Below are 23,666 nucleotides of genomic sequence, written 5' to 3' on the forward strand. Positions count from 1 at the left end.
GAAGCTTAGTCAACAATCAAGAATAAACCTCAGAGGCACAACTTCATTGTTTTATTTATAGTTTGTTAGCAGTACACAAATGTCAAATATATGAATTCAAATAAACAATAAGTACATAAATTCCACAGTTGCCAGTGTCTGACCATTATATATAAAAGACTGCTACATATTCAGTTGCTGTTAAAGCCATATAAGAGGAAAAAACGTAATATTTTGTGTTGCAATTATTTGTATATATATCTTTTGCATAATCTCTTATCCCAACCCGATATTGTTCAATGTTGACAGAATAATAAAACATGAGAATAAAAGCCAGCATTAGATATTCAATATAGAAATAACAAAGTACACAAAATACAAGCAAACGCATACAAATGCAAACACATTAGTAATAGCAGAACAAGAAATTATTTTTTTTAAGTCATCGTAGCTATTTTCAAAAGTGCTACTGTTGCTCTCTGGCAAAGGTTTGCTGACACTTTACCTGTAAAGATCAATAAGCTGATAATTATGTCATGGCTGCTACATTTGTTATCTTGTTGTGGAGCTCTTCGTCCTCCAAGTTTTCTGCTCGACATAAGTGAAAATAGAGGGAAATGTCACTCATGTCAAGTGTTTTGGCTCTTATCAACTGTTTGTTCAGTAAGCGTTTCCTACAATAGTTTCTTCATTTGAACGACATAAAATCATTTCCAATGAAAACTCTAGGTGCATGTTCCTACAAAATACATTCATACATTTTTTACCAAATCAGATCAATTAATTAAAAACTCACCTTTTAAGGGAAAGATGATCGTTGGTTTTATGTGTTTTCATATATCGCTGATGTGTTCTCATACGCACGTTCTTCTAGTTCTAGGCAAAAAAAGATGTCTTTCATCTTATTGGTCATATTGTTTGCAAATGCAATATAATTGTGATATACTGTAGTTTATTTTGCATTCTGTCTTTGTTGATATATATATATATATATATATATATATATATATGGATATATATATATTGTTGAGGTGGACCGAGAATGAGACAAAACCCTATAATTCAGTTAAGCAATAAGAACATTTATTTGATTTCTAACAGGAGTATTTTACCCAGCAGTTAAACATGCATGGGCCTAGTAACGCTGTAAAATCAACGACTAAAAAGGCGCTTAAACAGAGTGCGCAGCAGAATTTATTGTTTAAGCATCAGAACATGATTGGTTGTCTATTTGTTGGAGGCGGCTCTTGGTTTAAACTTTCTGAGGGCCTCATTGGAGCACAGGGAGGTCCACTCCCTCCAGGCTCACGGATTCCATCTCCTTCCTGAATCCCCTTCCTGTATACGCAATCAGTGTGTGTGCATGTTGTGATGTGAGCAGAAGCCGGGTTCAGCTAAGTGTCGCTGGCTACCAGGAGGTCAAAACTGGGTCTCCCGCCAGTCAGTCCAAGTTCCTGTTTCATATTAATCTCGCGGCTAACCAGACATTGTTTTTACTCTAGCATCCTGTGGTTTGCGGAATAGGCATTAAGCTGACCTTTAATGTGTCACTGTACTTCTTCTTTTGTGCAGACAGACACTAGAATGCTCTGTCTGGAGTATTTGACCTTCTTCAGTGTTTTCCACATACATTTCTAAGCAATGAGCACATTAAGAGTGTGAGGTGTAACGTTTAATGCTTGTTTGTGTTTTGGGCCTATGTGTTGTCGTTTTCTTAATCAGTTATCAGTTATTATTCTCAACAATATATATATGGATATATATATATATATATATATATATATGGATATATATATATATATATATATATATATATATATATATATATGGATATATATATATATATATATATATATATATATATATATATATATATGGATATATATATATATATGGATATATATATATATATGCAGTCGCCTTACCATAATTATGATAGATTCTTATTCATAAAAAAAGGCACTCTGGTAATATCTTAAAACTCTTCTCCACTTACTTTTTGTTATAAATGTAGTACACTCCTCCACCAACTACTCCACAGATGACTAAAACTGCAATTACTATTCCAACGATGGCACCAGCCGAAAGTGTTCCCGGTGGTGGTGGTGGTCCTGGGCAGGCATAAATACAACAGGGGATAAGAACATGATTTTTACACCATTATGTATACAGAAACCACAGTAACTGTCTTATCGTCTCATTACGCCGTAGATACAAAGCATACAACCACTTCTCTCTTTATGTGATTTCCCAGTTGGCCAGTTACAAATACTGGTTTGCTTCACGTTAAGAGTAAGGCCATCACTGTATATCTACTTTAGCTGAAGAACATTCAGTCAGCGTTTGCTGGAGCTGAAGACTACAAGTTTGAAAATGAAAGAAATCTGGAGGTGGGGAGTTAGACGGACTTCTCAAAAAGAGTCTAAAAGACTCTAAGAATAGTGTAATTAGTCATGACAATATAGACAAAGTGTTTTAGACATGGATGGGCCTTTTGCTAACCTCTTTAGGTTGTTGTCTGGAATGATCTTGTGACGTCACAATAATCCAGCTGCCGTCTAATGGGAGGGGCTTAGCACAGAGAAGGGAGAGCTGCAGGAGGAGGGCTGTATTTGCAACAGAAAACTGCATATCCCAGCTTTAAGAAAGCTTCATCTGATACCAGTGGCGGCTGGCCAATAGAGGGCAATGGGGCATGGCCCCACCTTGAGCCACAAAAAAAAAAAAAAATTATAATAATCATAAATTATACAAATTGTCAATATTTGTGTGTTTGAACTATGGAATGTACCCAGTAATATGTGTAAAATATGATATCTGCGCAAAATATATGCTTTTCCTGCTCGTCCTCTCCGCCTGTGTCCTCGTCTGCTCGTGCTCTCAGCCTATGTGCACGACACGTCTCAGAGTGCGCAGCTAGGGGGGCTAAATCGTTTTAGCCCAAAAGAGGCGGGTCTATGAAGCAGTTTAGCCAATTGCTGATTAAAGATATAAATGAGTGACATACAATTTAGCCAATCAGCGCCCTCAAATAGATTCAGTGTGGGGCTAAAATGATTTTGCCCCCCTCGCTGCGCGGCCTCGTCAGGAGAAGTCTCTACAGGCGAGCGCCAGCGCCAGCGCGAGCACTACTCCTCCAAGTCTCGTTTGAGAGGAGAACTTTGGCGGAGATTCTGCAGGCCAAAGAGCTGATCCCAGATCAGCCTGGCCCCACAATCAGACAGCAGACTAGCGGGAAAGGGAAGCAGTACATGCGAAGCTTCTGTACTAGCTGTACACCAGACAGGTTTGGCTAGCAAGATGACGTCATGCTAATAACTTAGTTAGCTTTTTAAAACAACGGGGACAGATCCAGCATGACAGCTACGGGAGTGAGGGATGAGGAGGTAAGGAAACATGAGAACACCAGGACACACATGGAGAACTCTGTCAAGCTACATATTAGACAAAGTGAACATCTTTTCTTGTACATAGTTGTCCTCAGTCTCATCTGCTTAACTTGGTCATGGAGGCATCAACATTTAATTGAGATGGTAAATTAACAGTGAAAACTCATCATAGCTTAATTTAACATCAGTATTCATTATTACACTTCATGTTTACTTCTCCTGATCTTTACCTCCAATAACAAGGTCCCTAGGGGCATCTCAATAAATAAACATGTTATATTATATTATATTATATAAGTGTTATTTACTGCTTTTTTTCGTGTTGGAATAAATGTTAAATATTTAACTGCAAAGTAGTAATGCGTGTTTGATACTTTAATTTTTTTTACATTAAATCATACTGGGATGTTTGCTGAAATTGATAGGATGGCCCTACCTAGAACATTTTCCACCAGCCGCCACTGTCTGATACCATCACCCCTTCGTTTTTGTATCCATATTTGTTTGAACAAAACATTTCATTGAAACTTACTCAGTACAGAGATGGCTGCAGGCTGAGATTTTATAGATCTCAGAGTTCTGTTGTTAAAGGCTTGACAGCTGTAGTTCCCGCTCTTACTCTCCTGCATGTTCATCAGACTGAGCTCTGGTCCAGTATCAGACAGCAGATCTCCATTCAGAAACCACGTATATTGGGCATCAGGTGTGGAGTCAGCTGAACAGTTCAGGGTGATGTTTGATCCTTCCTCATGGTGTTCTTGTGACGGATATATTGTCAGATTAATATTATCTGGGCCATCTGCATGTAGAGGAAAACAACAGCAAAAATGTAGTATGCACAACTGCATTATTATATATCAAGTCACCAGAAATGTAACAGAACAAGCCTGCAATGAACAATTTATGAATGAAACCATCTGTACAATACTCTTGTTGGCATTGTGCTGTAGTTTGATTGATTCTATAAGGTTGAAAAATGTGTTTCTAATACTTTGGACAATACAATGTGGACAAAATACACAACACAAGGCTACTCCTCACCAAGCTGTTAAAATCTAAACTTTCCATCTCTGTTTGCATCCAGATGTTGTCAGATGAAGAACTGAGCATGTAGGTTAGTAACTCACAGCTGATGAAGAGGTCTATTGGATCACTTCTGGCACTACTGACAGGGTTGGACACATTGCACCTGAATGGTCCCTGGTCGTAGCGCGTCACATTAATCGTGACATTGGCGCCTCCATCAGTGAGCTGAACTCTCTCGCCGGCTGTAACCTCAGAGCTGCCGTTGAACCAGAGGAAAGAGCGAGAGGATCCAGAGGAGGAGCAGGACAGACGGACAGAGCTGTCCTCCACCAAGTCTGTGCTGCTGGCAGTTGCCATGACATTGGAAACTGGCACTGTGGATGAAAAACAAAATGGTTTTACATTTACCACCACATAACAAAGGTACAGTAGAAGGAAACACTGAGAATGAATCTATGATCCTATAATGAGATGTTGAGTGGCTGCACATTGAAAGTTTACAGTACTGGCATTAAATTAACTCAGTGGTATTTTAGGTGGTTGTTCTTTCGAATACATTTTCAATATCATGTAGTCCAATTTATCATCCTATGACCTTGACACAGTATGACCATAAAACATCCATCAATATCTTCCTGAGTGTCTCAACAAGAGCTACATATGAAAAGTAAATTAAGGCAGGACAGCTGTGCAGGAATGCATTCGAGCACAGGTGTATTTAAAAAAGACTGTCAACACAGTGTATCCATTACATGTTTTGTAACATATTGTTGATATCAGTGGTTAGGGTCAAACAACTAAAATTAGAATATTGGTGAAATTATTCAAAACTCATAGCTGTATGACTTATAGACTTTAAATTTCATTATGAGTGAGAAAACATCCCAACATTTGTATCGAGAAGTAAATTGAGCATAAAAGTCTATTCTTGACTTTAGAAATAGTTGTTTGAAAACCACAGAAAAAAGTTATTATGCACAACTACATTATCATTTATCAAGTCACCAGAATGAAATGTAACAGAACAAGCCTGCAATGAAGACAAGACAACACAAGGCCACTCCTCACTAAGCTGTTACAATCTAAACTTTCCATCTCTGTTTGCATCCAGATGTTGTCAGATGAAGAACTTAGCATGTAGGTTAGTAACTCACAGCTGATGAAGAGGTTTATTGGACCACTTGTGGCACTACTGACAGGGTTGGACACATTGCACCTGAATGGTCCCTGGTCGTAGCGCGTCACATTAATAGTGAGAATGGAGCCTCCATCAGTGAGCTGAACTCTGTCGCCGGCTGTAACCTCAGAGCTGCCGTTGAACCAGAGGAAAGAGAGAGAGGATCCAGAGGAGGAGCAGGACAGACGGACAGAGCTGTCCTCCAGTAAGTCTGTGCTGCTGGCAGTTGCCATGACATCGGACACTCGCACTGTGGATGAAAAACAAAATGGTTTTACATTTGCCACCACATAACAAAGGTACAGTAGAAGGAAACACTGAGAATGAATCTATGATCCTATAATGAGATGTTGAGTGGCTGCACATTGAAAGTTTACATGAGCTCCTGCCACATTTTCTCACAAATGTTTAGACCAAACAGTCTGTTTCGGGCTTTTACAAAATGCTTTGCACACCAGAGGGAGATTCATTTTTGTTGATATTGTGTCGAACTGGCACTGATTTACCTCTGTGTTATTTTTAGTTGTACTTTTAAATGGTTCTTCTTTAGAATACATTTGTAATATTCTGCAGTCTAGTTCAACACTACAAGAATGTATGACCTTAACGCTTCAACCAATACAACCAATACTGATACAGTGTCAACCAAAGCTAAATATGTACAGACTATACAGGTGACCCTAAAAACTACAAACTCAATCTAACCGTTTTATATATAGATTTTTTTACTTAATGTTGATTTTTGCGCTTATAGTCATTCCACTAAAAGGATGTCACATCAGTGGTCCAGTGAAATGATTAAGATGTAAGTTATGATGCAGTTATTGTAAGACTTTGACACTTTAGATTTCATAATGAGTGAGAATCCATCCTCAAATTTACATTTAATTTTAGTGTGAAAGTTTATTCTTGACCTTGGAAATAGTAGTTTAAGAAATAAGTATTAAGATCTTATGATCTAACTACTTGCATCTTCCCTAGCTTTCAACCACCCCTCAGATTTTTCGGTTTTTGTTTTAGTATTATTATATTATTAGTGTTATGCAATGATTAATGTAATAACATAATCTGAATTCTGGTCTCAGTATAGATTTTATCAGAAAACACTGAACACAATTATTTGAACTGAAACAATATCTATTTCCTTCTCAATATCTATGCATTGATTATTGAAAGAGAAGAAACTTGTGAAATGTGTGGAATTTGCTCACCATGTACGTCCAGTTTTGTTTTCCCTTCCTTTGGTCGTTCTCCAACTGGAATAATGGAAACGCTGTATTCTCCACTGTCATTGTGAGTCAGATTCCTGAGCTCCAGAGATCCAGTAGATATGAAGAGGGTGATCCTGCCTTCGTATTCTGCTGTAGTGAAGTTGTTAACATTAAAAGCTATTATATCTTTATCACCAAATTTCCAGACCACCGATTGAAATGGTGTTTCTGATGGAGTCAGTGTTGTGGTGAACATCACTGTCTCTCCAACAGCTTTAGTCAGAGGACCGTCTGGCAACACACCAGCTCCTTTGGTCAAACCTGGAGGAGACATTTACAGGTCTGAGAGGAGATCTCAGCATATCGGCAAAAAATCGTCATAATCCGAAAGAAAAAACACAAAAACAACAATTTCCATAATATATTAGTATAGATGTCTATCTATTGAAAACAAACAAGCAATGACGTTACAGTGGTTATAGTTTCAATCTTCAGCATTTTAATTATATGACATTTTTAGACCACATTTTGGAACTCAAGTCCAACAAATGGAACCATTTAGTGAGAGACTAGTGGGCTAACTATCGATCAGAACAGTCAGTAGGTATATTAGGCATTTTAATCTATCATATACTTTCACTGTTGTGGTGAACATCACTGTCTCTCCAACAGCTAAATTCAGAGAAGCGTCTGGCAACACACACACATAAAGTTAAAGTGATCATCAAATTGCTAACAAGCTGAAGTAGCTGACATGTTTACATAGCAGATTGTCAGCCGCATAGAAACTCCTCTTTGACTTCTCATGTTAGTAAAATGTGTGTCTTCCCACAGGAATTTAGAATACAGCAACAGAGGAACTTTAATGAAGTTATTTATCACTTCTATCTGCTGTATCATGGGGTAAAAGCTCACCTGAGATGGCCATCAGGATGATGAAGTGTATCACAGCTATTTCCATTTCTTCTTCAATACCATTAAATATGACAAGAGAAAAGAGGGATCACACTCCTTCACTTTGCTTTGATAATTTCAGAATAATGTGTGCTGATTTCAATTTATGAAGGTAGTACAAGGAAGTACTGTGCAGTGGGAGTTTTCCCCATCATCATATCTCTGAAAGGTTCACTTCCCTGCACTGTAGTTGATCATTAACAATGTACACAAAACACAACTGTGAAGGACTTTGAATTTATTATGTCCAAATAGCAACAACCACAGTTTGACATCATTAAACAGTCATGGGTTTGTTCAGAGACGCCCTATTTTGGATGTGGATCTTTGCTCCGAGTCGGCAACATTACAATTGATACTTTAGTCCCGTCAGGTTGCTGATGGCAAGACACAATCTTTGTTCACAAATAATTTGATTTTAACACAGTATGCTGTACTGCAGTAGATGAAGTCATATAAAGTGTGATGTATGTCGTAGTTCTGTTGTTTTAGGTATTGTTAGTGTGGAGAATTTCAGTATTAAACGCATTATTAGTAGGATTTAATAACACCCCTAGTGGTGAGTAGAAGTGTTACAATAATAAATATGTTAGTCACAATATGTTTCCATATGGAATGTATTATGTTTACAATATTCTTACTTATAGAGGATATTATATGTTACAGTATATTAACTCATTGAATGTATTAAATCATAGAAGTATAGTCACTGTAGGTATTAAAACACTAAGAATAGTTTTGAGGGTCAGATAGGGATTCTGAGTGAGGTGTCAGACATGCAGCAGCAAATGGAGGCGACCTCATCGATGGAGGATGGGGCCAGTGGGACGGTCAAATGCCAAAGCTGACCACGACGGAGAGGTGGAGTTCAAGATGTTTTGCTAAGGGATCGATAATGGGAGGGGACAGAATTCAAATGAAGCCAATCACTAATCGCCACGGAGGGTCATTCACACGTTTTATGACAGTATCGGACACTTTCCGACTCTCAGGGGATACAAAAGACAATGTTTTAGGGAGTTTACCTCAGATCACTGCAGCTCTCATTTTCAGCTAACTGGCCGCGCCGGACTGTGAGGAGATGCGTGTATGTGGTCTCTGCTCTCGAGAACATTACTATTGATAGTTAATTCAGTTTGTAAGTGAACTTTGTGTAGTACATTAAATATTGTTTTAATTTTGGACCGGGTCCAGCTCATTCTTCTGATGCGCGTGCGCAGTAAGAAGCTCGCAGCAGAAGAGTACCTGCGGCCTGCAGGCTCCTTCATCCTTTGTTCTTAAAAAACCTAACATTAGCCATACTAGAGTCTCTATGGCAATGTTGGTCTGTTTGGTTGGTTGGTAACCACATTGGTTTGGACAAAAAAAATGGATTGCTATAAAATGGAAAGTTTAAATTGTAGACGGACATTAATTGCACCCAGAGAATGAAAACCTACACACACAGACTGGGTGATCCTCTGACCTTCCTCTTGCGCCCCCTGCAGGTCAAACGTTTAACTATCCTGTGAAATATCTCAAGATCTACATGATGCATTGCAACACAATTAGGTTGAAATGTATGGTTATTAATCTAAAATCTTTATTTTGTTACCACTCTTCTATAATTTCCTCGGGACTCAAACAACTCGCTAATAATAAATTCTCAAATGCAAATGTCAATATATGAACACATTTCCACCACTAGAGGGTGACGTCTAGCAGCTTTGGGTCATGACTGCAGCTTAGTGGGTTTATCTCATTATGCAGACACTTTGTAACTCAACACGTAGCTCCGCGTTTACTGACTCGTATAATTGGAGCTGCCGGAGGCTCACTTTATTACGACAGTCAAAGTTTGATGAGTGACATTTCCCTCAGCTGTTTCTATCTCACAAAGGCAGATCAATGGATATTTTTCCTTTACTTTGTACAGTCGCTGTGACTTTCACAGGTAAGACTCTTTATTTTAAAAGTTTCATTGTCTTCTGCTGTCAGTGTTCGAAATGCATTTTCTAAACTTTGTAAATCGTTGAATTGTTGAGATGTTGTTGGTGCCCTGATCTTCAGGTCTGCTATCATGCTATTGTGACTCGATAGCAGCATGTACAACAGACCATACACATAACTACTAAAAGTAACTTAATTGCTCAAACAATTTTATTTTTTTATAGTTTGCTCTGATGAATGTGCTCTAGGAAATATGATTATAAATTATTAATAAAAATTAGATAAAAAAGAGTAGCTTTATTGGAAAGTGTATGATAGATTAAAATGCCTAATATTATACTGGCTGTTCTGATCGATAGTTAGCCCACTAGTTTCTCACTAATTGGTTCCATTTGTTGGACTTGAGTTCCATAATGTGGTCTAAAAATGTCATATAATTAAAATGCTGAAGATTGAAACTATAACCACTGTTACTTCATTGCTTGTTTGTTTTCAATAGATAGACATCTATACTAATATATTATGGAAATGATTGTTTTTGTGTTTTTCCTTTCGGATTATGACGATTTTTCAATCTCCACAATTTATCCGATCTCCTCTCAGACCTGTAAATGTCTCCTCCAGGTTTGACCAAAGGAGCTGGTGTGTTGCCAGACGGTCCTCTGACTAAAGCTGTTGGAGACACAGTGATGTTCACCACAACAGTGACTCCATCAGAAACACCATTTCAATCGGTGGTCTGGAAATTTGGTGATAAAGATATAATAGCTTTCAATGTTAACAACTTCACGACTGCAGAATACGAAGGCAGGATCACCTTCTTCATATATACTGGATCTCTGGAGCTCAGGAATCTGACTCACAATGACAATGGAGAATACAGCGTTTCCATTATTCCAGCTGGAGAACGACCAAAGGAAGGGAAAACAAGACTGGACGTACATGGTGAGCAAATTTCAATATCAATTCTTAGTGGAGACTATGCATGACAGTTGATTGATTAATAAAAAGTGTTTAGGTGGCGAGTGATTTGAAATTTGATCTATAAAAAGGTTTAAAACATACATGTTAAAAAATAATTCAGATGATGTTATTACATAATGACATGATAATAATTATGTGATACCAAGACAAAACAAGCAAGGAAAAAGCAAGTAAGTCAACTTTAAATAACATTTATTTTATGTCAAACAACTATTTCTAAGGTCAAGAATGAACTTTTATGCTCAATTTACTTCTCGATCCAAATTTTGGGATGTTTTCTCACTCATAGTGAAATTTATGTTATGTTTTTTATTCACAGTGCGAGTGTCCGATGTCATGGCAACTGCCAGCAGCACAGACTTACTGGAGGACAGCTCTGTCCGTCTGTCCTGCTCCTCCTCTGGATCCTCTCTCTCTTTCCTCTGGTTCAACAGCAGCTCTGAGGTTACAGCCGGCGAGAGAGTTCAGCTCACTGATGGAGGCTCCACTCTCACGATTAATGTGACGCGCTACGACCAGGGACCATTCAGGTGCAATGTGTCCAACCCTGTCAGTAGTGCCAGAAGTGATCCAATAGACCTCTTCATCAGCTGTGAGTTACTAACCTACATGCTCAGTTCTTCATCTGACAACATCTGGATGCAAACAGAGATGGAAAGTTTAGATTGTAACAGCTTAGTGAGGAGTAGCCTTGTGTTGTCTTGTCTTCATTGCAGGCTTGTTCTGTTACATTTCATTCTGGTGACTTGATAAATGATAATGTAGTTGTGCATAATAACTTTTTGCTGTGGTTGTCAAACAACTATTTCTGAAGTCAAGAATAAACTTTTATGCTCAATTTACTTCTCGATCCAAATTTTGGGATGTTTTCTCACTCATAATGAAATTTAAAGTCTATAAGTCATACAGCTATGAGTTTTGAATCCTTTCACCAATATTCTAATTTTAGTTGTTTGACCCTAACCACTGATATCAACAATATGTTACAAAACATGTAATGGATACACTGTGTTGACAGTCTTTTTTAAATACACCTGTGGACTCGAATGCATTCCTGCACAACTGTCCTGCCTTAATTTGCTTTTCATATGTAGCTCTTGTTGAGACACTCAGTAAGATATTGATGGATGTTTTATGGTCATACTGTGTTAAGGTCATAGGATGATAAATTGGACTACATGATATTGAAAATGTATTCGAAAGAACAACCACCTAAAATACCACTGAGTTAATTTAATGCCAGTACTATAAACTTTCAATGTGCAGCCACTCAACATCTCATTATAGGATCATAGATTCATTCTCAGTGTTTCCTTCTACTGTACCTTTGTTATGTGGTGGTAAATGTAAAACCATTTTGTTTTTCATCCACAGTGCCAGTTTCCAATGTCATGGCAACTGCCAGCAGCACAGACTTACTGGAGGACAGCTCTGTCCGTCTGTCCTGCTCCTCCTCTGGATCCTCTCTCTCTTTCCTCTGGTTCAACGGCAGCTCTGAGGTTACAGCCGGCGACAGAGTTCAGCTCACTGATGGAGGCGCCAATGTCACGATTAATGTGACGCGCTACGACCAGGGACCATTCAGGTGTAATGTGTCCAACCCTGTCAGTAGTGCCACAAGTGGTCCAATAAACCTCTTCATCAGCTGTGAGTTACTAACCTACATGCTCAGTTCTTCATCTGACAACATCTGGATGCAAACAGAGATAGAAAGTTTAGATTTTAACAGCTTGGTGAGGAGTGGCCTTGTGTTGTGTATTTTGTCCCCATTATATTGTCCAAAGTATTAGAAACACATTTTTCAACCTTATAGAATCAATCAAACTACAGCACAATGCCAACAAGAGTATTGTACAGATGGTTTCATTCATTAATTGTTCATTGCAGGCTTGTTCTGTTACATTTCTGGTGACTTGATATATAATAATGCAGTTGTGCATACTACATTTTTGCTGTTGTTTTCCCCTAAATGCAGATGGCCCTGATAATATTAATCTGACAATATATCCGTCACAAGAATACTATGAGGAAGGATCAAACATCACCCTGACCTGTTCAGCTGACTCCACACCTGATGCCCAATATACGTGGCTTCTGAATGGAGATCTGCTGTCTGATACTGGACCAGAGCTCAGTCTGATGAACATTCAGGAGAGTAAGAGTGGGAACTACAGCTGTCAAGCCTTTAACAACAGAACTCTGAGATCTATAAAATCTCAGCCTGCAGCCATCTCTGTACTGAGTAAGTTTCAATGAAATGTTTTGTTCAAAGAAATATGGATACAAAAAAGAAGGGGTGATGGTATCAGAGGAAGCTTTCTTAAAGCTGGGGTATGCAGTTTTCTGGAAAAGGCAAAAAACAGAGAAGTCCATCTTCCTTTTATTGGGTTGCTTTGCAGTGTAGACCGTTGTTGCAAATGCTGGAATAGCAACTTTAACTGCAGGATTTCCTGCCATTGAATCAGGCTTTCACCATCTGGGATGTGTGCGTGCATCTGCATTTGTGGAACAGCTTATAGGAACGCCCTCTCTCTGAAATGAGCTGTGATTGCTCAACGTCTCCTGTCACCAGGTTTTCTAAAGCCTGAGGAGAGCCAAGAGGAGGTGCAGAAGTCTAGTCTTCTATCAGACCACTTGTATCACAATATGCTGAAAGTTTATTTGGGATATTTTTCCAAATGACACCAACAAAAAACCTGTCTCCCCCAGCTGCAAATTGAAAAGGTTGTATGAAGCATTTGTGGAACAAAAAGAACAATACAAGATACGTCTGCAATTGTTGACTGTACAGAGACAACTGAGGCTCAGAATGAAAAACGTTTGAGGTCGAACAAAAAATACTTCTTGGAGTGGCCAGTAACAGTTGTGGCGAGAAAATATGACTAATACACAGACTGAGGACAGTCATAGTTAAAGACATTCACCGTGTAAATGCACGTTACTTGTTATAACTGCAAAATCTTTACAGTGTTTACAAGGTGAATGTGGTCATGGCTGATTAGGTCAAATAAACAAGGTAAGGTTAGCAAACACTGGTTAAATATTGCACTAAACAACAGATAGTGTATGATAAACAAAGTAAACTTTCCTATCACAACATGTGTCCAAGTCGCATACAGACCTTTAACATCTAATCATTATCATTTATCATGGTATCATTAAAATGGGATTCATATTCACTCTCCACATTGCTCCACTCTACTGAACAATGTGCCCTTGGCCCTGAAAGGTGGTCAGTAAAACCACAATGTTTTTCACCCACAGCGGGTGTTGCCAATGTCATGGTGACTTCAAACACAACAGACATGTTGGAGTACAGTACTGTCCGTCTGTCCTGCTCCTCCTCTGGATCCTCTCTCTCTTTCCTCTGGCTGAACGGCAGCTCTGAGATTACAGAAAGTGACAGAGTTCAGCTCACTGATGGAGGCTCCACTCTCACTATAGTCAGTGTGACGCGCTATGACCAGGGACCATTCAGGTGTCAAGTGTCTAATCCTGTAAGCAATGGCACCAGTGGTCCAGTAAACCTCTCCATCAACTGTGAGTTATTGACTTATATGTGCAGACTCGTTATCCTGCACTATATGCATGCTTCAAAGTTGATGTTTCAGTATAATGAGGCTTCACACTGACAGAAGCTGCATGTCACGTAGAACATTCTTTTAATGATTTTTTGTTTTGTTTTTCTACTACTCATATGCCGCACACTGTAGATGGCCCAGATAATATTAATCTGACAATATCTCCGTCACAAGAATACTATGATGAAGGGTCAAACATCAGCCTGATGTGCTCAGCGGTCTCCAGACCTTCTGCCCTGTTTCAGTGGTTTCTGAATGGAGACCTGCTCTCTGATACTGGACCAGAGCTCAGACTGATGAATAGTCAGATGAATCAGAGTGGAAGCTACAGCTGTCAGGCCTTTAACAGCAAAACTCTGAAAAATGAAATGTCTCAGCCCTCAGTTGTCTCTGTATTGGGTAAGTTTGAATTAAGAGTATTGGATGTAGTGGATATAGTAGCGAAGTGTCAGTAAGTGTACAATTGCATAGTTTGTATTGGTAAAGTGCGGACTCAAAGCAGTGTATCTTAAAATAACAATAACAATTATAATTATAAAGACAAACATTTTAATTTTCAGTAAAATAGGTGATATAAAAACAGTAGGCACCTTTTTGAATTTTAGATTTTATTGCCTAATCTTGCAGGCAAAGTTTTGATTCGAAAAGGTCATCAAAAAACATAACTCAAAATCGATAATTTTTCATTGTTTTGGTTTTCTGGCCTGAATCTTGACTGTTTTGGTTCACTTTCATGGAATCTTTTTCTGCTAAACCAACTGTACACTAACTGCCCTACACCTAACTGCTGACAGACCGTGTTAGAAATTAGCTGGTGAACATAGTAGATCATTTCGCAGCTAAAGCGACATTTTCCCCTCAGGAGTTGGTGGAGAAAGAAAGCAAACTTAAAAGGAGAGTGAATATTGGACAGGTGGACAGAAACACGACTCTAAAGGTTGCTCTGTATGTTCTGCATGTCGAACCTAAATGTTTGCTGTATCAACTTGAACACTGATAATGTGTCAATGTTGTGTTCATGGATGACATGCTATGTAGAGATTTGTGGTCAAAACATTGAAAGAATGACATTTGGTCAAACTGCATCTGTCTGCTGTTTTGAGTCAATTGTTAAAAAATCTGGTGCTTCTCCATTATTCAACGTGTGAACTGACACACTATGGTTCTAAAAAGTCAACGGTATGTTGCACTCAAATAGATGATTTTTCTAAATGATAGATTACCCAAAACTGTGTTTGACAGTCTGAGTGTGGACAGTCTGACACTTGGCATGTTATACCGGATTAAGGGTTCTGTAGTTATGTTTGTGTCTTGCAAGTTCCTTTGAATGTATTTACTCAGTCAATTCACAGTAACAGTTACTTTTGTTGCTGTTCTCATATTTTTCACACATCTGTTGCCCAACAGAGAGAATATCAGGTGCTTCTATCACATCGAAAACAAACTCGTTGATTGAAGGGAACTCTTTCAACTTATCCTGTGATGCTGCTGGCTCTGTGTTTACCAGAGAGTGGATGAAGGATGGCTTAACTCTGACTCCGGATGACAACATGGCACTTTACGACAACAACAGAGTGCTGTCTTTTAACAGTCTGAGTAAAAAAGACACTGGAGATTATTTTTGTAACGTCAGCAACCCCCTCAGCCACGATGAAGCTACATACATCATGGTTGTTTTCTGTAGGTAACAAACTATACATTTACTGTTCAAAATGATGACTGCCTTAAATAACAGTGTGCTACTGAAATATTTTAGTTTGTAGGTCTGTGACACAAGATTTTTAAATCAATTATTGAATCAGTTTTAAATTCTTTATTATCTATGCTGCTTTAAGAACTTTTACAAATATCTGTTTTTCAGATGGACCAGAAAATGTTCGAATCAGTGGTCCAAGTGAGATACATTTGAATGAGACCTTAACATTAAACTGCTTTGCTGAGTCCGTACCTGCTACTTACACCTGGATGCTGAACGGGACAAAGATACACAATTCTTCTGTTTTCACCAAAAACATCACTGAATATTCTGATAGTGGCGACTACACCTGTGAAGTGATGAATAATATAACTGGGAGAACATCGTCAGCGGTCCATGGATTGTCTGTAACAGGTACCAAAATGGTGTTGATCACAGATTTTGTTGATAGTCTTGAATATTGTTATCACACAGTGTTATACGTCTGATAATCTGAAGAGTAGCAGTTTTCCTAAAGATGTTTCTTGCAGTTGTATTATTTTTTTATTCACAGCATTCTTCTACCTACCCATAATGCAACTCAATCGGCAACAGTTTGGTCAGAGATTTATACTGTGTTCGAGATCGCATACTAACTATGCATGCTACATACTCCATCAGGATGTACTGCATACTGCCTTCTAAATTAACAATTATATTACCAGTGGACTGTTCACACTGAAGTATACTCAAGCGAGACGTATCACATGACTGACAGCTGGTCTCACACAGTTAGTCATTATTTGGATAAACTTAGATAAAATGTTTTTTTATCTAAATGGTTACTTATTAAAGTATTAAACAGATTTTAGCCATAGACTACTATATAAGAAGTGGAAGCAGTCACTGTGACGCCACATATTGGTTTGTGGACTGTGGCTTTGAAGCCTTGATTGCAGCCTTATGGCCTTCGCCATCTTGTTTTTTTTACGTCGCCGTCTTATTTTTTTGCACACAAAAGTAACGTGTGAGTGGAACTAAGTACAACTAACCTGTACAACCTGAATACGACATTTCTATTCTCCCAAAATGTTGCAATTAACTCTCATGAACTGAAAACACATTGTGAAAGGGTTAAAGTCATTCACAAGCTTGCCACGCCCTAAATCATAACCTGCTTTATCGCCCATTTTACTCTAAAATGAACATCATGCTGTTTTGAGGAAGACTTGAAACTAGCTATTGAGACTGTAAACTCATTGTTTGCAATGTTTACGTGGCTAATAAATCAAGTGAGGAAGTAATCATTTTCTCATAGACTTCTATACAATCAGTGTATACAATCATCACAAAGAATCTGTATTGGCTTTACTTTTCAGAACCGGAAGTCTCTGCCTGCTTTTAGCCTGGCTCGAAATATCACATGACTGAGTCCAGTACAAAGGCCCACAGACGCAATGCATTGTGGGGCAGTTGAGGATGTGCATTAAGCTCACTCATACTCAGAAATTCCCACACATGCAGGCATTACTCGCATACACAAAAAAATCCACATACCGTGCAGTTCCAACGCACTATATCTTCAATTTGACGTCATACTCAGTGGGGTTAGTAAGCGATTTCGAACACAGCCTTAGATTTGTTTATGCTAGTGGAAACTGTTGTCGCCCCATCTCCAGATTTTTTTCATTTTCAAACTTGTAGTCTTCAGCTCCAGCAAACGCTGACTGAATGTTCTTCAGCTAAAGTAGATATACAGTGAGGGCCTTACTCTTAACGTAAAGCAAACCAGTATTTGTAACTGGCCAACTGGGAAATCACATAAAGGGAGAAGTGGTTGAATGCTTTGTATCCATGACGTAATGAGACGATAAGACAGTTACTGTGGTTTCTGTATACATAATGGTGTAAAAATCATGTTCTTATCCCCTGTTGTATTTATGCCTGCCCAGAACCACCAACGGGAACACTTTGGGTTGGTGTCATCGTTGCAATAGTAATCGCAGTTTTAGTCATCTGTGGAGCAGTTGGTGGAGTGTACTACATTTGTAACAAAAAGTAAGTGGAGAAGAGCTTTAAGATATTACCAGAGAGCCTTTTTTTTATGAATAAGAATCTATCATAATTATGGTGAGGCGACTGCTCAGTATTATCAAGTTTGGACCCAAAACCACGACTCAAAGACCAGGCAGGATCTGCAATGACAGGAGAGCCAGTACATGGCAAAGGAAGAGAAAATGTGGAACTAGATTCAGGTAGACGTTGAGGCCGTATGTTTACTCAATCTACAAAAGGTTGATGTTCAACAAAGGGTCACTTATATGTGCTGCTTTTGTTGTACATTTTCCATATTGTAAGCCTGACTTCACCTTGGCACTGTACGACTTCATAGTTTAACATTTTGTTGTTGTCAGGTATAAATATTAATGCCTCACCAGGAGTTAAAACTTTGTCATCAGTGTTTCAAAAATCTTTAAGTACTTAAACCTGTTTAAAAGTTTTTCAAATGTTGAAATCATTATTTGTAAATTACTCTTAAAAAGTACATTTTGGACTAAAATGTCTTTGTGAAATAACTACATTTTCCTTTATGTTATTTCCAATGAATAGATATATTTGATTTCAACAACATAATGTCAATATAATATTATTATGTGGCAAAATGACATATAATGCTAATGTCTTATTTACATAATAATGATTCATTACCTCTCTCAACAGAAAACGGACAAGCAAACTCTCTACTACTACTAACAGAAACCCTACCACAGGAACAGGTATGTGTATTGTGTGTGTGGGTGTTTTATATGACTATATGTACTATACAGCATTATTTACTCCCTTCATTTAAGTCTGTATCTGCAGAGACCCGGCCCTCTTTCTGTATTTTCTTATTTTCTTCCTATTTTGCCGTTGGGACGTTTCTGGGCGTCAACCTTTGGGCACTGGGTGTGCAGCCCCCACACATGCGCAATCACACATCAAAGAGGAAGCTACGAGTGTGGCAGACACAGCATCGATAAAACACCAATAAAGAAAGGTGGCATTCAAGCTCATTCCAAAACAAGAGTGAACCCCGTATGTGATGCTGCAGGTGGTAAACCCGGTTCTGGCAACAGAGGTCAGAGGGCGTGAGCTTCTGGTGTTGCTGAGCCGTGGGGAGGAGGGGTCTTTAAATGTGACTTTAAATGCATAATATGCCTTTAAATTATCCTAAACATTGTTTATTTCTTATATTTTAAAGGAGCTGAAGGCCAGGACAACAAAGCATACACAGGAGGTCAGGTAAAAATCAACCAGTGCTAACCAGATTACTGATATAAGCCTGAGGCCTGTACTTCAAAGCGAATCCAACATACCCAGAGTATCTTTAAGTTTCCTGGCTCAACTAGCCCTAACATTGCAATCCCGCTAAGCGGTCCTATGACAGTGGTGATCACTTCGGTAGAGAACTATAAGTGAAGTAAGACGTGAACCACCGTCGTAGGACTGAAAACCCGCTGTGAGGTTTCCTCGCTAACCCCTAACTGTCACATACTGTCATAAGTCTTGATGGTCCACATACAAGGTTTTGATTAAAACTAATTATTTTATCACATATCGTGCACAGAAATAGTAGCTAATCATATAGAATGGTGAGTTTCAAGTGATGTGCAAAGTCTTAAAATATGAGATTCTTTTTCTGTGATATATATACTGTATGTGGCCAGATTGTGTTCTGGCTTGTTTGATGATTTAAAAGAAGCTTCTATCAGACTCATCTGGGATCTGTGTTTACCACAGCGTTCAAAGTCAGACTTTGACCCAGGAAGTAGATATTCAGTTGACAACATGGAGTGGGAGTGTGTATGTGTCTTAACATCAGCAGTTTGATGCAGCTTTTATTGTTTATGCTTGTTTTGGATATTAGTCAGATATCCATTGAACTGTTATGATTTCATCTGATGTGATATAACAGTAAATGTAATCGGATATTTTGTCCCTGGCTTTGTCGTTTGTAGGAGTTGAACTACGCAGATATCAGTATTTTCCAGAAGAAGGGCGGCGGGACAGTGCAGCTTGGGTTACAGAGTAACTCATCAGAATATGCCCAGATAGTGAACAACAATCCTCCTGCAGCTTCCTCCCCTCCTACCTATGATGCCCACCAGCAGCGAATTAAGAAGCCAACTCCTCAGCCTCGTTCTAATGCCACAGACGTTTACGCACAAGTTCGCAAGAAATGACCGCACTGCATGTGATGGATTATATGGTAAGGTTAGACTGGAGGAGAGAAGCAGCTGACATGTGGTCAGAGACACCTGCACTTCCCTCTCAGTTCCTTTTTATAGAGGACTAATGTTGACTTGTGTCAAAGCACTTTATCAGTGGTTAATAATCCACCTCCATCTCGATTGTTGCCATGACTGAGGTCAGGCGGCACAATGTTGGCCTATAAGCTTACCGCATAATAGCTTTCTTTGTTTTTATATGTACAGTTTGACACTGGCTTTGTGTCATGTTTGACTCCACATGTGTGATTACAGTTTAGATTCCAGTTTATGAGTTATGGATTTGTTTTCATATTTATTTAGCGTCTTACAAAAACAAGACATATTGGTTATTTAACAATATCTAATTTACCTTCCAGTGGTATCTGTCAGGGTATGGACACACCCTGAACTTGTTCATTTGTCAGTACAATAGTGAACTATAATGACCTTGCCATGGTGGACAGATTTACGCCGGTCCAAAGGAACAGTTGAAAGAGCAATAGGTAAATACATCTTTATAATTTAATTCCAGAGTGATAAAGTTGAACTTTGTTCTCCCACAATAATCCAAAAGGCTACACCTACAATAATGACCTAATTAAGTCTTAAAGGTCCTATAAAAGGCTCATGGAAACTGTTGCCTGTAAGAAATATCTCAGTATTTTCCCGCAAGTGATCATCAGAGTAATTCAGATCATGTTTATGGTACATGTCAGTAAACGTTGCTATGTGATAAAATTATATGGTGCTTTATCTCTTAGCATTATCCCTCAAAGGCCTCACGCCAACAGGGAAGTAATTCAAAGAAGTGAAACATTGCAAGTAGAAAGCAGAAGTTAATATACATTTCTGCATACACCTGACACGGTGTGACTTCTCAATCCTGTACATAACTTTACTTTTATGAAGATATGTGTAAATCCCACATTACAAGTTGTTGACTGTATCTTTATTCTAAGGCATTAAATGCAGTATGTTTGCACACAGAGGGGTTTCATTTGTCAATAAAGCAGAACACACTGTGTGATGGGGTTCACTTTGAGGTTAAGTATGTCTGAATTGTGATAGTATTGGAGATGGTAAGGCCATCAGCAAGATCTAAGTCATGAGTGCCACCTTTAGATTGGAAAAACACTAAAATAATATGTAAATCCAAAAATCTGTTGAAAACGTGACACTATGAGAGCAATGAGATTCAGGTCGGACAGTTAAACAACGAGCTGTAACTCACTATAAAGCTCCGTAAACCCGAGGGGAGCAGCAGATTCAGGTGTATCTCTGTACCTTCATCAGGAGCAACCCCTTACACATTGTTTTCACATTGTTATTTAATAGATTTAGCATAGAAATAGTGATTATAGTTGCAGAGTAAGATAAATTGTATCTGTTATCACAACAAATGCATGAAATTATGAAAGTATGACAAGTGTCTTGTGTCTTTCTCAGTTGTAAATGTGTATTTATAGGGCGAGGCTTCGGATGAAGGCAGAAAGTCATTTGTTTTCAGCCTGGCTCCACATTAACAGCCAGATCAATGCCTTATATACACAAGTTCTGTTTTAGTTGCACCCTTTTTTTAGATGAAGAGAGTGAAGTCTCCCAACCTGAGTTAATGAGTGAATGGCAGTTTGGCAGATTTCCCCTCCCCCATTAGTTACTCATCAGTAAAGCTCAAACTCCATGTGAGCTACACGCATGGTTGATTTCACCTGGATTGTAATGAAGTATTGTTTTGCAAACTAAACGTCTCCCACACTTTAATCAATGTCAAACGGAATCCCAGTTTGTTTGTTTTTACCTTGAAAGTCAATCAATTTACCCTTTAATAATGATGCAATTGGGGTATTTTAATGGTATTTTAAGGAGATAATTGGTCGACAAATGAATGGTTTGTAATATATCATGGTATTTTTAATGGATTATATTCACCGTTTAACGGGTAAAAAAAACAAAGTTGAAGCTGACCAAAATCACCAAAATAATTTACAACTTAAAAGGCTGTAGTTTTTTAATTAAAGGTTTGCTTTTATGGCTTTTGGTTCATTTTCAGACTCTCTGTTAACTGTGCATATCATCCTTCAAGAATCCTGTGCCCTTACAGGGCTTTTTGAATCCAGGTGTTTTATTGTTTTGGGTTTTGCTTTTTCAAATGAATTGACTCTGGCTACCATACTAAACACCTTAATATTAGTAGGTTAAAGCTTTGGTATGTTTAATTCAAATTCTTGTTTCGTAGTGAATTGTGTTGTATCATGATTTGTCGAGCAGAATCCTCTGTCCACTCTTTTCATTATAATTGTTTTTGTTTTACCTGACTTTCATTTTGACTTTGTCATTTAATGCCATTTCATTTAATGCCACACCAAACTGAACATGTGATTAACGTTTGACCAAAGATAGAATGCAGTGATTGTAACTCAGGTTGTATTTGTAATAATTTCATTGCTCATTCAGATGATTCAACTATTTTATTTTTGACATTTGTGTAGCATGTCCCACATATGTGACGTTTGTGCATTTGCCGACTTTGCACATGCAAATCCAAACACATGACAATGAAGACACTGAATCTGATTCTACAATTGTCTTTGTTTTCATATTTGCAAAGTTCATGGTACATTATATAAATATAGCGAACATGCAAATAATCAGATGGCACAATAGCTTGTGGCTGTTTGTTATTTACAATGCCTAACGTCATTAGAGGATCATAAATGTGGGGGAAATTCCGTGCAGTGAAAATCTAAAATGGTCTTACTGAGGACAGAGTAGTCAGTTTGTTATCACGAATCATTGTGTAATCTGTTTAATTATTGCAATAAATTCAAAGTTCAGTATGAGTAATGAATGACTGTATTCTCCTTTGTGCTCTTAAATCTCTTAATCAATACAAAACCTAATAAATTGAAGACTTGAGAAACAGAGAACAGTTTTCACACACCAATGTTTGCTGTTGAAAGCTTTTCACCAGAAAAGCCCCACCTCTTTGTACACACACGGTGTTTAGTTGGACGAGTCATCTATGATGAGTGGTAATGAACTTTAATGTAAGAAAAACTTATCATTACTAAAATAAATGTTGTAATGACAGGACTGTTTTCACATCCCTCAGGCTAAATAATGCAGATAATGCAATGTTTATTTTTATACAGATCCTACACTGTAAAGCTGCTTTATTATTATATTGGCACCAATTTCCTGGCCTGCTGAGAGACTGCTGCAGTAAAAAATAAAAAATAAAATTCAGGCCATTTATTGTACTTACTTTGTATATAAAGGCTATTAAAAGAGGAAGGAACCACAAGTAATGACAAACTCCGGTGAAACAATGCCATCTAGTGTTTGATACAAAGCTCTGACATAACTGTCCAGAACAACAGCAATTTCAACACATCTGTTTCTACTTGTGTCACGACCTGGCTCTGGCAGCCATGACCTAATCAGGGAGACGCAGACAGTTGACCAAAAGTAAAGAGTTTAATAGACCTAACAAAATATCTAACTGGCA

At 38.2% G+C, this 23,666-nt stretch overlaps 2 protein-coding genes across 2 annotated transcripts; one reads left to right on the forward strand and one right to left on the reverse strand.

Annotated features, from left to right (window-relative positions):
- Nucleotides 1-1,971: 1,971 nt before the first annotated feature.
- On the reverse strand, nt 1,972-7,743 carry LOC142969695 (cell adhesion molecule CEACAM6-like). The gene is made up of 6 exons (XM_076109702.1): nt 7,698-7,743; nt 6,783-7,103; nt 5,549-5,821; nt 4,496-4,768; nt 3,901-4,167; nt 1,972-2,090 (listed from the first exon to the last, which is right to left on the reverse strand). The coding sequence occupies exons 1-6, from the start codon at nt 7,741-7,743 to the stop codon at nt 1,972-1,974; spliced, it is 1,299 nt and encodes a 432-aa protein (XP_075965817.1).
- A 1,880-nt stretch (nt 7,744-9,623) lies between these two features.
- Nucleotides 9,624-20,131, forward strand: LOC142969696 (cell adhesion molecule CEACAM5-like). Its single transcript, XM_076109703.1, has 12 exons — nt 9,624-9,669; nt 10,290-10,610; nt 12,024-12,296; nt 12,625-12,891; nt 13,914-14,189; nt 14,363-14,629; nt 15,638-15,910; nt 16,092-16,340; nt 17,858-17,963; nt 18,627-18,682; nt 19,150-19,190; nt 19,907-20,131. Exons 1-12 carry the CDS (start codon nt 9,624-9,626, stop codon nt 20,129-20,131), a joined length of 2,400 nt encoding a protein of 799 aa, XP_075965818.1.
- The last annotated feature ends 3,535 nt before the right edge of the window (nt 20,132-23,666 follow it).

The sequence above is a fragment of the Anarhichas minor genome, unplaced genomic scaffold, assembly GCF_050575085.1.
Source record: "Anarhichas minor isolate MPS153535 unplaced genomic scaffold, ASM5057508v1 ptg000041l, whole genome shotgun sequence".
Lineage (NCBI taxonomy): Eukaryota > Metazoa > Chordata > Actinopteri > Perciformes > Anarhichadidae > Anarhichas > Anarhichas minor.

What these genes read in the sequence shown, in the direction of transcription:
- LOC142969695 (XM_076109702.1), bottom strand. Translation starts at nt 7,743, where the DNA reads ATGGAAATAGCTGTGATACACTTCATCATCCTGATGGCCATCTCAG. An exon ending in CATCCTGATGGCCATCTCAG is followed by an intron (nt 7,104 to 7,697) that starts GTGAGCTTTTAC and finishes TGTCTCCTCCAG; the next exon opens with GTTTGACCAAAGGAGCTGGT. An exon ending in TGCAGCCATCTCTGTACTGA is followed by an intron (nt 2,091 to 3,900) that starts GTAAGTTTCAAT and finishes ATGCCTGCCCAG; the next exon opens with GACCACCACCACCACCGGGA.
- LOC142969696 (XM_076109703.1), top strand. Translation starts at nt 9,624, where the DNA reads ATGGATATTTTTCCTTTACTTTGTACAGTCGCTGTGACTTTCACAG. An exon ending in AGTCGCTGTGACTTTCACAG is followed by an intron (nt 9,670 to 10,289) that starts GTAAGACTCTTT and finishes TGTCTCCTCCAG; the next exon opens with GTTTGACCAAAGGAGCTGGT. An exon ending in TACTACATTTGTAACAAAAA is followed by an intron (nt 17,964 to 18,626) that starts GTAAGTGGAGAA and finishes CTCTCTCAACAG; the next exon opens with AAAACGGACAAGCAAACTCT.